Source organism: Gopherus flavomarginatus, chromosome 3, assembly GCF_025201925.1.
Source record: "Gopherus flavomarginatus isolate rGopFla2 chromosome 3, rGopFla2.mat.asm, whole genome shotgun sequence".
Taxonomy (NCBI): domain Eukaryota; kingdom Metazoa; phylum Chordata; order Testudines; family Testudinidae; genus Gopherus; species Gopherus flavomarginatus.
The window spans coordinates 230,507,198-230,525,029 of record NC_066619.1 but is presented as its reverse complement, the minus strand read 5'-3'; the positions used below and the strand labels follow the sequence as shown (position 1 = coordinate 230,525,029).

At 39.3% G+C, this 17,832-nt stretch overlaps 1 protein-coding gene across 1 annotated transcript in view; it reads right to left on the bottom strand.

The window, feature by feature from the left end:
* Window positions 1-17,832, bottom strand: part of SGCZ (sarcoglycan zeta) — a 592,995-nt gene that overhangs the window by 79,555 nt on the left and 495,608 nt on the right. The window contains exon 5 of the mRNA XM_050947972.1: window positions 7,417-7,539. Within this exon, the coding sequence (XP_050803929.1) occupies window positions 7,417-7,539 (123 nt within the window). The remainder of the gene's footprint in view (window positions 1-7,416; window positions 7,540-17,832) is intronic.

Here is a 17,832-nt window from a genome sequence, read left to right as displayed (position 1 = left end):
GAAAGTGTATTTTTTTTCCCCAGGCTGGGGATTTTACCATCTTTTGGCAAGATTTCAGTACTTTCCATGAGTCTACATGTAGACTCGTAGTGTTGGTACAAACTATTTAGTTCCTCTCTAATTGACATTCCTGGATCAATAATCTCAGTTTTGGTCTGCAGTGAGCAATAAAGCTTATCCACCTTGCTACAGCTTTGACATTTGGCTGCAGCATAGTGCATGTTCTGTTTTCTTTTCAGGGAATCTAGAAGTTTGGAAATCAGGGATTTTTCAGTAACCAATTTAGAGAAGGTAATTAAATTGGTATTTAAATATTCCAATATAGAGGATATTTTTGTTCTCTTATAAACTGATTGAAGAGTTAACATACCGTACGACTGGGGGTTGTGCCGTACGACTGGAGAATTGCTAACGTAGTTCTTATTTTTAAGAAAGGGAACAAAAGTGATCTGGGTAATTATAGGCCTGTTAGCTTGACGTTTGTAGTATGTAAGGTCTTGGAAAAAATTTTAAGGGAGAAAGTAGTTAAGGACATAGAGGTCAATGGTAATTGGGACGAATTGCAACATGGATTTACTAAAGGCAGATCGTACCAAACCAAACTGATCTCCTTCTTTGAGAAGGTGACGGATTACTTAGATAAAGGAAATGCGGTAGATCTAATTTACCTCGATTTCAGTAAGGCGTTTGACACGGTTCCACATGGGGAACTGTTAGTTAAATTGGAAAAGATGGGGATGAATATGAAAGTTGTAAGGTGGATAAGGAACTGGTTAAAGGGGAGACTCCAGCGGGTCGTATTGAAGGGTGAACTGTCAGGCTGGAAGGAGGTCACTAGTGGAGTCCCTCAAGGATCGGTTTTGGGACCGATCTTATTTAACCTTTTTATTACTGACCTTGGCACAAAGAGCGGGAATGTGCTAATAAAGTTTGTGGATGACACAAAGCTAGGGGGTATTGCTAACACGGAGAAGGACAGGGATACTATTCAGGAAGATCTGGACCACCTTGTAAACTGGAGTAATAGTAATAGGATGAAATACAATAGTGAAAAGTGCAAGGTCATGCACTTAGGGATTAATAATAAGAATTTTAGATATACGTTGGGGACGCATCAGTTGAAAGCGACAGAGGAGGAGAAGGACCTTGGGGTATTGGTTGATAGCAGGATGACTATGAGCCACCAATGTGATACGGCTGTTAAAAAAGCAAATGCGATTTTAGGATGCATCAGGCGAGCTATTTCCAGCAAGGATAAGGAGGTGTTAGTACCGTTATATAAGGCGCTGGTGAGACCCTATCTGGAATATTGTGTGCAGTTCTGGTGTCCCATGTTCAAGAAGGATGAATTCAAACTGGAACAGGTCCAGAGACGGGCTACTAGGATGATCCGAGGAATGGAAAACCTGCCTTATGAAAGGAGACTCAAAGAGCTTGGCTTGTTTAGCCTGGCCAAAAGAAGGCTGCAGGGGGATATGCTTGCTCTATATAAATATATCAGGGGGGTTAACGTTAGGGAGGGAGAGGAATTATTTAAGTTTAGTACTAATGTAGGCATGAGGACGAATGGGTACAAACTGGATATTAGGAAGTTTAGACTTGAAATTAGACAAAGGTTTCTAACCATTAGGGGAGTGAAGTTCTGGAACAGCCTTCCGAGGGAAGTAGTGGGGGCAAAAGACTTATCTGGCTTTAAGACTAAGCTTGATAAGTATATGGAGGGGATGTTATGATAGCATAGTTTAATTTGGGCAATTGATCTTGGATTATCACCAGATAAGTCTGCTCAATGGTCTGCGGGGAGATGTTGGATGGGATAGGAACTGAGTTACTGCAGAGAATTCCTTCTTGGGTGCTGGCTGGTGAGTCTTGCCCACATGCTCAGGGTTTAGCTGATCGCCATATTTGGGGTCGGGAAGGAATTTTCCTCCAGGGTGGATTGGCAGGGGCCCTGGAGTTTTTTCGCCTTCCCCTGCAGCGTGGGGCATGGGTCGCTTGCTGGTGGATTCTCTGCAGCTTGAGGTCTTCAAACCAATTTTGAGGATTTCAATAACTCAGTCCTGGGTTAGGGGTTGTTATAAAAGTGGATGGGTAGGGTTCTGTGGCCTGCCTTGTGCAGGAGGTCAGACTAGATGATCATATTGGTCCCTTCTGACCTATGAGTCTATGAGTCTAAAGGGTACCCAGAGTTTTTACAGCACAAGGGTTTGGATTCTAGCCAGTGTTTCATTCTAGTTATATTATTATAGGCCCCTAAATTTCTGGGCCATTAACATCAGTTTAATGAAGCTAGTCAAGAAGTAACTGTAAAAGAGTGATCTTAAGAACATAACTATATTGGATCAGGCCAATGGTCCATCTATCCCAATATCCGGCCTCCTGACAGTGGCTGGTGCCAGATGATTCAGAGGGAATGAACAGAACAGGCAATTGTTGAATGGTCCATCCCCTGTCATCCAGTTCCAACCAGCTCTTTACAGTCAGAGGCTTAGGGACACCCCAGAGCATGGGGTTGCATCTCTGACCATCTTGGCTAATGTCCATTAATGGACCTATGACCCATGAACTTACCTAATTCTTTTTGAAACACAGTTATACTTTTGGCCTTTATAGCATTCCCTGACAATGAGTTTCACAGGTTGACTGTGAATTGTGTGAAGTAATTGCTTTGGTTTGTTTTAAACATGCTGATCATCATCATCATCAGGTGACCCCTTGTTCTTGTGTTATATGAAGGGATAAAACTTTCCTATTCACTTTCTCCACACCCTTCATGATTTGATATCCCCTTTTAATCATCTCTTTTCTTAACTGAACAATCCCAGTCATTTTAATCTCATCTCTTATGTTAGCTGCTCCATACTCAACCATTTTTGTATCTTTTCCAATTCTAATATGCCTGTATTGAGATGGAGAGACCAGAACTGCACACACTGTTGAAGGTGTGGGTATATCATGGATTTGTACAGTGACATTATGATATTTTCTATCTTATGATGCCTCCGTTTCCTAATGGTTCCTAACATTCGGTTAGCTTTTTTGACTGCCATTGCACATGGAATGGATGTTTTCAGAGAAACTCCAAGATCTTTTTTTGAATGGTAACAGCTAATTTAAGTCTCATCATTTTATTTTATTATATACAGCTTCACTTCCTTTTATCTGATTTCCATGCACACATTTTGCTTTTTGTGAAATGTTTATAAAATGGCTTTTTTTAAAAAAAACAAAAAAAAAGTGAAAATACAAACTGCTGCATGTTCTGGTGCAAGCTATTTTTTAAATTGAAAATGGGCCCAATTTCTCTTAAAAACTCATGCATTAAAATCTGAAAATGGGAAGATTCTGTGTACAGTGTAGTACCCTTAATGATTTTTTTCTAACAGAAATAGGTCAGTTTTTAAGTTTGCAAATAAATGCAATCAGCTATCTATACATACAAAATTTTTAACCAGTTTTACACTTCATTGTATATTTTGCACAGATCTGTCCTTACATTGAGAAAGGTAGGGCACAGGAGGCAATGGGAACTAGAGATAATATATTTAGCAAATAGCAGCACTTTAAGCTCTGGATATACCAGCCAAAGAAAGCAAAAGCCCAAGAATACTCATCTTTAAGGAAAAAAAAAACAAGCAGAAAATCTCGATCGTCAGTAAATAACTTGGATGCTAAAAGACACCATAGCAACAGCAAGGACCTCTCCTGCATTAGAAAATGCCCTACTAACACTTTCCATCAATGACTAGTACTGTACAATTCCCATTCGTCTCCACAGCTTGGAGAATAATTGATTTTTCATTTCACTGACAGCTCTGAAAAAAAAATCAGTTCAGACCAAACCATATCCAAAAATTCAGTGAATCAAAAAACATTTGTTTTGGGCCCAAAAATGCATGTTGTTCAACCTGAAATGTTTTGTTTCCAAGCATTTTTAAAGGGCTAGGTGAGACTTGGATTCAAATCCTTGCTCCAAAGAGGGAGGGTAGGCCTCCTTCCTTCAAAGTGAATGCCCTAACCAGCAGGCTATATATTATTCTTGGCTTGAGCACAAGTTCTACTGCAGAGTTCTTCCACTTTATATAAACAGCTGAATTGTCGGGGGGGACAAGACAGGACGGGATGGGACAGACAGACACAGACACACACACCCTCTTTCCATAGTATAGTGGCTAGGGAACTCAAGTGAGAAGTCCAGGTTCAAGTCCCTGCACCAAAGAATATGTAATCATTTATATAAACTGAGTTGCTTTCTGCTGAAAATATTGAGCGCAGAATAGCCTATAGTCTGCTGTTTAGAGTACTCACCTGGAAGTAGGGAGAAGTTGGTTCAAATCCCAGGGTTTCCCACATCTTACGTGAATGTTCTAACCTAGTTATAAGGTGGGCACCGCCTTTCCAGCCATTTTGTGAATCTAGCCCTTTTTTTCCCTGGCCTAAAATGTTCAGCAAATTTGTGTCAAAATCACAAATAGTTTCAGGTTGACTAAGCTGCATTTATTCAGCAAATAAACTGTGTTTTCAAAAAAAATTCACCCTGCTTTAGCAGTCTCTAATATATCCAAATTCCCACAAATCAAAAAGATTGTTCTAAAAAGAAAAACAAACAGGCCAAATTTACCCAGGTTGTCCCCGGCATTTGCACACCCCTATATTGCTTTATAAAATCATTCACTATGATCATTTAGTTAATCCGCACCTGTGTTCCAGAGAAGATCCATCTGAATACCTAGGGACAGCTTTTCAAATGTACTTTGCACTCTGCAGCTCCTACTGAAAACAATCGGAGCTGATGAGTATGTCTATTAGTCTGGCCCTTAGTTCATAAAGCGGTGAAACTTGAGAACTTTTCTATTGCTTAAAGTACCAGTAGATAGCATTACCAAGGTTTATGCAGTATTCTCTTGGGCCTTTCACCCTACAGACGCTTACATGCATGCTCAGCTTTACTCATGTGAGTAATTCCCATTAAACTCAGTGGGACTATTCACATGAGTAAACCTAAGCCTGTGCATAACTGACTGCAGGATCAGGGCTTAATTTGCACTTAGCAGCCACTGTATACACAAATAAATGTTAGGTCATAGCTACTTCAATTCACTCTACTATCATGAGATCCTGTGGTAGAGGACCATATATATACACACACACACACACACACACACACACACACACACACACACACACAGAGTAATCCCTGAAACTCAGCTAAACGTGTCAAAGCAGCACTAACTCAAGTTTTCCTGGCCTTTGTGGGTAAGGTCAAATCTTCAGTATTTTTTTGAAAAAAAACTATACTTGTTTTTTGCTTAATAGTAGATATATACACTTTGGTTTCTTTCATGAATTAAGAGAAAAATCCCTTTCTTTGTCACAAGGAACAATTTTATTGGCCTGATTTTCCCTGCTGGTCCTATTGAAGTCAATGGGAGCTGTTTAGACTCAGCCACACTGAAAATGTAGCCAAATAAACTCAAGTTAAGGTTCACTCATACAATAAATTGCTTTTCAAAGTCTTTAAAAAGATACATCACATCTACAGCACACAATTAGTTTTCCTAATGGTGAGAACTCTAGCACTTCTATGTCCTTTGTCGGATGTGTTTTCTTTTGTTCCCTTTTAATAGCTGCTTGGAAAGCTTGTGTCAATTGTGTAAGATTGAATGTCTGAATATTTAACAATCTGACTGGGAGTTTCAATCCCAGTGGGGCTCCAGGATGATTCTGCCTTTTTCTTCTAATGTTCTTCCAATGTCTCCTCTATTGTGATAAAAGTCTTCTAAAACTTCTGTCCATGAAGAGCTCCTCTGAAGCAATGAAGAACCCCTCCCCCATCCTTGTAAATGGATGGAATTAATGCTATTTCACTGGATGGCATTTATAAATTGTCTACTGTGAAAAGTCTTTGATTATGAAGTACCAGCATGAGAAGAAAATTGTGGGCTGTAGAAGTAAGTAGAGATCAGGTAGGAATGGAAGAACAGGAGTGAATTAAAAAAATTCTTTATCTATTAATCAATATTGCTGTAAACAGACATCTTTGTTGATACTTAAAAAGAAAGTTTCATTAACTGCCGCTTGCCCTGGCTGTGCCTCTGGATATCCTGGATCCAGTCTGGACTGGAAGTAGAAGTAGCAGAATAGTATGAGAAAACCATTTTAATATATCCGGCCTGACTGTAAAGTAGTAGCAGTTTCTAAAATCTCACAAAAAGCCTAGGGATTTATAGCTTAACTTTACAGACAAAAGAGGTTTAGATAGCTCTACTTATATACGGGCTCAAAACAGAACCATCCCATTGAATTTTAGAGAAGTCGAATCATAATCTAAATTTTGTAATTCAAGCTTCTCTTAAATGTGGACCTACGTGGTACTCTGAGTCCAAACATATGAATTGTGGGGAAGTTCAGATTTGTATCTGACTCTGGATTAGAACTTCATAATTCAGACCTAGCTCTAGTTCAGATAAGGCTTTTTTAAGTACTGAAAGTTCAGATGCTTATCTAAACTAAACCTAGCTTATTTGAGCCTTTTAAGGCTCACCCAGCACCACAATCAAGTATATAATAATGCACTGATGCACCTTCTAGGTATTGATGTTCAGGAAATGCATAAAGATGCTTTAGTAGTAATCTATTTTACACTGATAGTACATCAGTCTTACAGATTTGCCCAAAACTGGGTAATTTGCCTCCCAAGTGAGAATTCTTTCTAATTCTTCTATTAACCAGACTAAGCTTCACCTCAGAAATAGGCATCTCCTTCTCAAATTCAAGGTGAGCATGCTTTAGTTGAGTACTAATTGGGCATACAGAAATTAGATTTGATATTTTCATAACAGAAGAACTGCAAAACATTCTACGTAATGGTAGCTCTTACACAATTAGGAGGGGACATTATGTAAGTAAAACCTTTCAAAATGGCACATGTACCATAAATCAGTGCTTTATTAATGACATATAAAATCATCCCTGTTAAAAATGAAACATACAGTTTGTGATCATATAAACATCATTCTAAATTCAACTCTGGTCACAAAGAAATTTATTCTGAGCTAGGGTGACCAGATTAGGGACAGTCCTGATATTTAGGACTTTTTCTTGTATAAGCACCTATTACCCTCTACCTCCTGTCCTGATTTTTCACACTTTCTATCTGGTCACCCTATTCTGAGCATTAGAAAATGTCTTTCATACATGATATTATGCAGCACCTGTTGGTTGCTCATCCTAGATTATTCTGAACAGCTCAAGCACTCTCTGCTAATGCTAAGAATCTGCCTCCATACACCCATTCATTGCCCTGGAAAAAGAGTTTATGAAAGTTTGAGAGATACAAGTTCATTAAGTAAAATTATCGTCAGGATTATTAAAAATACAAACAAATATTTCTTAGAGACCTGATTGTTACTCTACCTGTTACTTTGAGTCTGTCAGCTCCAATGATGATCTCATCTTCATCTGCAGAAAACAGCACCTTTTCACCTTCACTTGTCCTCACTTCAAATCTCTTACACTGGGCCTCCACAGCCTCAGCTCCTGGAATTGAGAAATAAGACACTTAATCTAAGAAAATTGAAATGAAAAGATAAATAATCAATACTTCATTATGAATCCCTGAAGCTTGTACAGTACCTCAAGTTTTGAACAATATTTTGGTCTGTTGTAGAACACTTTGTATTATAAAACCTTTCAACAGTTTCATAGTACAAATGATTATCCCAGTATTGTATATTAGGATAGGATTTAAAAATAAAAATAAATATTATATATAATTTATTTAATTGACATTAGTGGAAAGAAAAGCAAAAATTAAGAATTAACTAAAATTCACAGATCTTGAAATGTCAATTCAGAAAGATTTCTTAGATTGTATCTGTATAATTTTCAGATTTGCGTCAGTAAGAACAAAAGATAAGCACTGACATATTCTGCCAACACAAACAAGCAAACAAATTCACTTTGTGGAAAAGCTATTTTTTAAAAGTTTGATTTTTTAATCCTGTCATATACGGTACTTTCATAATTTGATAATTTAAAAAAGCGCACACACACAATTTTGTCTCATCACTTGTTTGACACTTGATGTTATGGAAAAAAAAATCCTAAATATGGAAAAAAAAATCCTAAATATCTTAGGGCACCTAGTGCCTTACAGTTAAAAGATATCAAAGTCCTAAGAGAATGTCCCGACTAGAGCATGAGGAACAGGTTTTAGATAAATAGTAGACATCAAAGTCCTATCTACTATATTTTAGAATGCAATCCCTTTTTCTTCTCATACTTCAGTATAAATTCACTCTTTCTTTTTAATTGTATCCTCTTATTTCACTCATCATTAGCAATGAAACAGAGCTTTAGTTTTCCAAGTGAGGGTGATAAATGAAAAATTATGTTCCATTGACTAACAGTAAGAAATCCTTCAGCTTTCTTGTGCAATGTTATCTCTATGACACGCCTAGGTTTTCTCATTGAACCCATTTAGCTACATTTATAAATTTAGATTCCTAATTTAGGCCTAGATTATCCCTTCAAGATACACATGCAAAGGATTATGGGAATGGTATTCTAAACCCCACTGCAGTTGTCATCAGAGTTCACATACCAGCTCCCCAGCTCTGTTGAAGCTAGTAGATATTGTACAGTGAGGAATGCACCTGCTTACATAATGCTGCAGTCATCAGTTCAACATATAAATGGCCATAATCAAAAACTGGAATTCAATCAGAGATATAAAAGCCCTAACAGCCAATTTTGAATTAGGATTTTCTGACGAGGTTCTTAATATTCAGGGCCAAGTTAAAAAAAAAAAAAAGGTTAAGCTCTTGGAAGGGTGATTACCCCACTAGAGTGATATTATATATACACTTTATAGAAGCTAGAATTATATTTAGAATATCAGTACAGAAGGTTTATAATAATATAGGTGCAGCTTTCTTCCTTTGAAATTAGTGCTATATTTTCCCTGTTGTAAAAGTGTCTCTTATGCAGAAGGTATCTGATTCCACCTCCACGTCATGTTTTTGCTTTATTTTTAACATTATGACTGTGATCATCAGGTTTTGCTACAATTTTTATTTACTCTTTGTAGTGAAAGAAGTGAACAGGTTTCTGAACTGCTCTTTATAACCACGTAATAATGACCGGATCCCGAGAGTCTTTCAGAACCCTCATATCCCATTAACAGAGACTTAACCCTGCAAAGGGCAGAGTGCTTCCAGAGAGGCATTCAGTCCCAGTGGCATGACAAACACATGCTAACCATAACAGATATGAACCCCTAAGAACTGAACCTGCTGGTTTGTAATCCCTAAGCACTATAAAACCAAGATGGCAAGGTTCAACAGCTCTAAAGTGGCCTTGTTTTCTTTTACTGCATTGAGGATCCTGTGCGTGTGTGTGTATGTGAAAGTGTCAACTTACTTCTCATGCAGCTTCTGAACTGTGAGGCTCACATGTCCCTCAAATCCCATTTAAGGGCCTGATCCAACATGGTGCTGAGGTTCCTCCACTCCCACTTGGATTTTTAAGGCAGGGTGTCTGGTAAAAAAAGGTTAAATAGCCCCCTATTACCCTCATTTCTGAAGTCTTCACAGGACAAATGATTGGCTCACCCGTATATCAATCTTCTTTGTTGAGATTAGCTAGTTGGGACCACTACCTCCTTCTCCCCCAATCTACCAGAGATTTGAGTGTGTACAGCTTATTTCTCCACCATCTTGGATAGTGGGACTGAAAGAAATGCTGTTTACTCTGCTTAAATTAATTTGGGCCTAAATCACCCCAGATTCCTCTGTACTAAATGAGGTAGTCCCCAGATTTAATCTCACAGAGACAGGAGTTAGAATAGAACTGATTCTGCAGAGTGGTCACACTCTACATTCCCAAAGATTATGGACTTACTGAATGCGTACCATATAAGATCAGGCTATAAATAATCATGAATACACTTATCTGTTATTAGTCCTTTAGTCTTGCTTGCACTAGGGAAATCTAATTAAATTCAACATGCGTAAAACAGAAAGAGTATAAACTTTGGCACAGGAAGTAAAAATATAAGAAGGCAGACCAAGAAAGAATTTGATTAGCAACTAGCTAAATACCACAAAAACTAACAAAAATATTGAAGTATATCAGAAGCAGGAAACCTGACAATCAGTGGGGTCACTGGCTGATCGATATGCTAAAGGAGCACCCAAAGAAGATAAAGCCATTGCAGAGAAACTAAATGAATTCTCTGCATCAGTTTTCACTGAAGAGTATGTGGGGGAGAGATTCACATTAGAGCTATTCTTTGTACGGAACAAATCTGAGAAACTATCCCAGACTGAAGTGTGAATAGAGGAGGTTTTGGAACAAATTGATACATTAAACAGTAATAAGTCACCAGGAACAGATGATATTCACTCAAGAGTTCTGAAGGAATTCAAATATGAAATGGCAAAACTACTAACTGTGGTATATAACATATTATTTAAATCAGCCTCTGTACCAGATAACTGGAGGGTAGTTAATGTGATACCTTTAAAAAAAAAAAAAAAAGGCTCCAGAAGTGATCCTAGCAATTATAGGCCAGTAAGTCTAACTTCAGTACCAGGCAAATTGGTTGAAAAAACAGTATAGAATAGAATAAAATTGAATTTTCAGACACATAGATAAACATGGTAGGTTGAGGAAGAGTCAACACAGCTTTTGTATATATACACAGCTTTTGTAAAGGGAAGTCATGCCTCACCAATCTATTAGAATTCTTTGGATGTGGACAATGGTGATCTAGCAAATACAGTATATTTGGACTTTCTGAAATTCTTTGACAATGTTCCTCAGTAAAGGCTATTAAGCAAAGGAAGCAGTCATGGGATAAAAGGGAAATTCTTTTCACAGATCAGAAGCTAGTTAAAAGATAGGTTAAAGGAAACAAAGGTTTGGAATATATGGTTATTTTTCACAACGGAGAGAGATAAATATTGGGGTCCCCCAAGGATCTGTATTGGGACTGGTGCAGTTCAACATATTCATAAATGATATGAAAGGGGGTGAATAGTGAGGTGACAAAATTTGCAGAAGTTACTACATTACTTAAGATAGTGAAGTCCAAAAAAAATTGAGATGAGTTATAAAGCGATCTCACTAAACTGGTGACTGGGCAAAAAATGATAGATGAAATACAATGTTGATAAATGCAAAGTAATGCACATTAGAAAAAATAATCCCAAGTATATATTCAAAATGATGGGGTCTAAATTAGTTGTTACCACTCAAGAAAGATCTTGAAGTAACTTTGGGTAGTTCTCTGAAAACATCTGCTCAGTGTGCAGCATTTTTTTTAAAAAAGCTAACAATGTTAGAAACCATTAGAAAGGGATAGATAATAAATCAGAAAATATGTCACTATACAAATCCATGGTGCACCCACACCTTAAATACTGTGTGCAGTTCTGGATGCCCCATCTGAAGAAGAGCTATATTAAAATTGTAAAAGATACACAGAAGGGCAACAAAATGGATTAGGAGTATGGAACAGCTTCCATAGGAGGAAAAGACTGGAACTGTTCAACTTAAAAGGAGAGTTGATTAAGAGGAATATGACAGAGGTCTATAAAATTATGGTGAATGGTGTGGAGAAAATGAATAAAGTGTTATTTATCCCTTCACACAACATAAGAACCAGAGGTAACCAGAGGAAATTAAGAGGAACCAGGTTTAAAACAAATGTAAGGAAATACTTCTTCACACAACACACAGTCAACCTGCATAACTCATTGCCAGGGGATGTTGTGAAGGGCAAAAGTATAATTGGGTCCAAAAAAGAATTAGATAAGTTCATGGGTGATAATTCCATCAATGGGTATTAACCAAGATGGTCAGAGATGCAACCCTATGCTTGAGGTGTCCCTAAACCTCCAACTTTCAGAAGCAGGGGCTGAATTACAGGGGATGGATCACTGAATATTGCCCTACTCTGTTCACTTCCTTAAGAATCTGTCATCAGCCATTGTCAGAAGACAGTCTGTTCTGATATTCTTTAGTGTAGGCATAGGTCTTTACTCATTTTGGACATGAGCAAACTTTTACAGGAACCACACATAATGATACATAAACTTTGTATTTAAAACAATGGACACCAAAAATACTTAAACTTAATTCAAAAAGTTCTCCCAAGGACATGCAGAAATTGTCATATCTGTACCAAGTCAGACCCCATATTTACTTTCCTAGGCACAACTATACAGGCAGAGGGCATCAAAACAGATGGGCTAGATATAGAAGTACTTTCAGGTCTGGGAAAAGGAGAATAGTGTTTTGGTAAAAATGATGGGGAAAAGTGACAGGGGGAAAGATACCTATTACAAGTAATAGCCCAGCTTTTAATGAATCACATGTAAAACTTGGTGTGTTACAAATAGTACAAGCAGCAAAGAATCCTGTGGCACCTTATAGACTAACAGACGTTTTGGAGCATGAGCTTTCGTGGATGAATACCCACTTCCTCAGATGCATGTAATGGAAATATCCAGGGGCAGGTATATATATGTGTGCTAGCAAGCAAGCTAGAGATAACGAGGTCAGTTCAATCAGGGAGGATGAGGCCCTGTTCTAGCAGTTGAGGTGTGAAAACCAAGAGAGGAGAAACTGGTTCTGTAATTGGCAAGCCATTCACAGTCTTTGTTCAATCCTGAGCTGATGGTGTCTAATTTGCAGATGAACTGAAGCTCAGCAGTTTCTCTTTGAAGTCTGGTCCTGAAGTTTTTTTGCTGCAGGATGGCCACCTTAAGGTCTGCTATAGTGTGGCCAGGGAGGTTGAAGTGCTCTCCTACAGGTTTTTGTATATTGCCATTCCTAATGTCTGATTTGTGTCCATTTATCCTTTTCCGTAGAGACTGTCCAGTTTGGCCGATGTACATAGCAGAGGGGCATTGCTGGCATATGATGACGTATATTACATTGGTGGATGTGCAGGTGAATGAACCAGTGATGGTGTGGCTGATCTGGTTAGGTCCTGTGATGGTGTCGCTGGTGTAGATATGTGGGCAGAGTTGGCATCGAGGTTTGTTGCATGGATTGGTTCCTGAGCTAGAGTTATTATGGTGTGGTGTGCAGTTGCTGGTGAGAATATGTTTCAGGTTGGCAGGTTGTCTGTGGGCAAGGATTGGCCTGCCACCCAAGGCCTGTGAAAGTGTGGGATCATTGTCCAGGATGGGTTGTAGATCCTTGATGATGCGTTGGAGGGGTTTTAGCTGGGGGCTGTATGTGATGGCCAGTGGAGTCCTGTTGGTTTCTCTCTTGGGTTTGTCTTGCAGTAGGAGGCTTCTGGGTACACGTCGGGCTCTGTTGATCTGTTTCCTTATTTCCTCGTGCGGGTATTGTAGTTTTGAGAATGCTTGGTGGAGATTCTGTAGGTGTTGGTCTCTGTCTGAGGGGTCAGAGCAGATGCGGTTGTACCTCAGTGCTTGGCTGTAGACAATGGATCGTGTGATGTGCCCGGGATGGAAGCTGGAGGCATGAAGGTAGGCATAGCGGTCGGTGGGTTTTCGATATAGGGTGGTGTTAATGTGACCATCACTTATTTGCACCGTGGTGTCAAGAAAGTGGACCTCCCGTGTAGATTGGTCCAGGCTGAGGTTGATGGTGGGGTGGAAGCTGTTGAAATCATGGTGAAATTTTTCCAGAGTCTCCTTCCCATGGGTCCAGATGATGAAGATGTCATCAATGTAGCGTAGATAGAGAAGGGGTGTGAGTGGACGAGAGCTGAGGAAGCGTTGTTCCAGGTCGGCCATGAAGATATTGGCATATTGTGGGGCCATGCGGGTGCCCATAGCAGTGCCACTGATCTGGAGATATATATTGTCATCAAATTTGAAATAGTTGTGTGTAAGTATAAAGGCACAGAGCTCAGCAGCCAGTTGTGCTGTGGCATCATCAGGGATAGTGTTCCTGACAGCTTGTATTCCATCTGTGTGTGGGATGTTTGTGTAGAGAGCCTCTACATCCATGGTGGCTAGGATGGTGTTTTCTGGGAGGTCACCAATGCATTGTAGTTTCCTCAGGAAGGAGGGAGAAAACTTGTTCATCTTAGCCTCTAAGGATAGAACAAGAAGCAATGGGCTTAAACTGCAGCAAGGGTCCTCTCATGGGACCTCTCAAGGTCCCTTCCAGCCCTTGAATCTATGAAACAGTTTCAGCAATAATAATTGAGTACTACTCAGTAAAGCATCATTGGGTTCCATAGTGTAACATATGCTCAAAGTACATTTCTTTTATTGTAGAAAAAGTGGAATTCACTTTTGTAATGACATTTGTGGAGTAACTGATTTCTAGGAATATTTTGATATAGTATGAAAGTAAAGAGCCACAAATGTCAGTGGTTTAAAATATCTCACAGGTTTCCTGGTGGTAACAATCAGAGGTCCTCCCATGGGAAGGAGACTCTGGAAAAATTTCACCATGATTTCAACAGCTTCCACCCCACCATCAACCTCAGCCTGGACCAATCTACACGGGAGGTCCACTTTCTTGACACCACGGTGCAAATAAGTGATGGTCACATTAACACCACCCTATATCGAAAACCCACCGACCGCTATGCCTACCTTCATGCCTCCAGCTTCCATCCCGGGCACATCACACGATCCATTGTCTACAGCCAAGCACTGAGGTACAACCGCATCTGCTCTGACCCCTCAGACAGAGACCAACACCTACAGAATCTCCACCAAGCATTCTCAAAACTACAATACCCGCACGAGGAAATAAGGAAACAGATCAACAGAGCCCGACGTGTACCCAGAAGCCTCCTACTGCAAGACAAACCCAAGAGAGAAACCAACAGGACTCCACTGGCCATCACATACACCCCCAGCTAAAACCCCTCCAACGCATCATCAAGGATCTACAACCCATCCTGGACAATGATCCCACACTTTCACAGGCCTTGGGTGGCAGGCCAATCCTTGCCCACAGACAACCTGCCAACCTGAAACATATTCTCACCAGCAACTGCACACCACACCATAATAACTCTAGCTCAGGAACCAATCCATGCAACAAACCTCGATGCCAACTCTGCCCACATATCTACACCAGCGACACCATCACAGGACCTAACCAGATCAGCCACACCGTCACTGGTTCATTCACCTGCACATCCACCAATGTAATATACGTCATCATATGCCAGCAATGCCCCTCTGCTATGTACATCGGCCAAACTGGACAGTCTCTACGGAAAAGGATAAATGGACACAAATCAGACATTAGGAATGGCAATATACAAAAACCTGTAGGAGAGCACTTCAACCTCCCTGGCCACACTATAGCAGACCTTAAGGTGGCCATCCTGCAGCAAAAAAACTTCAGGACCAGACTTCAAAGAGAAACTGCTGAGCTTCAGTTCATCTGCAAATTTGACACCATCAGCTCAGGATTGAACAAAGACTGTGAATGGCTTGCCAATTACAGAACCAGTTTCTCCTCTCTTGGTTTTCACACCTCAACTGCTAGAACAGGGCCTCATCCTCCCTGATTGAACTGACCTCGTTATCTCTAGCTTGCTTGCTAGCACACATATATATACCTGCCCCTGGATATTTCCATTACATGCATCTGAGGAAGTGGGTATTCATCCACGAAAGCTCATGCTCCAAAACGTCTGTTAGTCTATAAGGTGCCACAGGATTCTTTGCTGCTTTTACAGATCCAGACTAACACGGCTACCCTCTGATACTTGACAAATAGTACAGTTTTTCATGCAGAATGCTTAACAAGCTATCCATATGTAGCAGAAATGATTGTTACCACCAGGAAACCTGTGAGATATTTTAAACCACTGACATTTGTGGCTCTTTACTTTCATACTATATCAAAATATTCCTAGAAATCAGTTACTCCACAAATGTCATTACAAAAGTGAATTCCACTTTTTCTACAATAAAAGAAATGTACTTTGAGCATATGTTACACTATGGAACCCAATGATGCTTTACTGAGTAGTACTCAATTATTATTGCTGAAACTGTTTCATAGATTCAAGGGCTGGAAGGGACCTTGAGAGGTCATCGAGTCCAGTCCTCTGTCCTTATGGCAGGACCAAATACTTTCTAGACCATCCCTGATAGACTTTTATCTAACCTGTTCTTAAATATCTCCAGAGATGGAGATTCCACAACCTGCTTAGGCAATTTATTCCAGTGTTTAACCACCCTGACAGTTAGGAACTTTTTCCTAATGTCCAACCTAAACCTCCCTTGCTGCAGTTTAAGCCCATTGCTTCTTGTTCTATCCTTAGAGGCTAAGATGAACAAGTTTTCTCCCTCCTCCTTATGACACCCTTTTAGATACCTGAAAACTGCTATCATGCCCCCTCTCAGTCTTCTCTTTCCCATACTAAACAAACCCAGTTCTTTCAGCCTTCCTTCATAGGTCATGTTCTCTAGACTTTTAATCATTCTTATTGCTCTTCTCTGGACCCTTTCCAATTTCTCCACATCCTTCTTGAAATGTGGTGCCCAAAACTGGACATAGTGCTCCAGTTGAGGCCTAACCAACGCAGAGCAGAGTTGGTATATTCAAGTCATTTGTGGAATTATCCAGAGTCATTAAGACCATTTCTGATGTGCAACCATTTAGGATTTTTTTTTTGAGGATTTAAGTTGCTGACGAAGTCATAAATGCTATAACAGAAATGCTGGACTGTTTTGTTACATTTCAACCATGCAGAAGGAAAATAAGTGTATATAGTTGCATGTGTGGTAAATTTGTGTTTCATCCTTTCAGTTACAATGAACACAGTTGTGTCTCAAAAGCAATCAGCAAATACATGATTTGTGAATCTGTGACAATATGTTAAAATGAAAAGAAGCAAAGTATGACAGAACTGTCTCTCAGGACATCACGTATAAGTAATGTACATCTGTCAAGCTGTTAAATAAAACTTGTAGAGCAATCACATTCTCCAGTATACTCATTTGCACTGGACACAGAATAGAATCTCTCTCTGAACTATAGATTCCACAGTTTGTGGAAACATACGTCTATCTGTCTCTTCCAATTTTTACTGCATTGAGAATGTCGTTTATGGGAATTCCTCCAATTAGTGAGTCACTTGAGAAACTCTTCAGCTCCGTTGAGCACATACATGCATACTGCTGGGGCAGTCTACTTCCTGAGGGTCAGAGTCTTGTCCCACCAATGTGACTGTCCAAACTCTTATTGGCTTCAGTGTGCTCAGAATTTGGGACTAAGAACCCAGGGAAGTTTAAATGCAATTTCAATTTATAAACTACTGACTCATTTGAAGCAGAGTTTATATTTCAAAAGCCTAAATATTATCTCAGTATCTTCCTTAAGTAGTTTATAAATAATCCCTGGGAATTTCCTTTGAAATCACAGCTAAATTAATAGTGAATGATTTAATACAAATTCACAGAGAATATTAGAGTATTTGCTGAAAATGTGAAGAATGAATTTTAGCATGGTTTACATGCAAGGGGATTTCACAATAAAAATAATATACTGTACTGTTTCTTGCAGATTATCAAGCTGAATATTGAGGTAAATTGCAAGTACAATAATGTAGGAAAATTTTGGCTGCCTCTTTCTTTAACATGAACTTTCCATACATAAATTTATATAATAAATGTAGGTATTAAAAGACTAGAATGAAAGGTGTACAGGAAGCCATCCTTACCATGCAATCTCCAATTGTAAGAGACTCATTCAGAATGACAGATTCTGAAATTGGGTATTCTCAAGCCATTGTGCAAAGGGGCCACAATCCAGCTACAAATACCTGGTAAAAAAAAACTCTCTTAGTCGAGGGGAAATCCTTTGTGG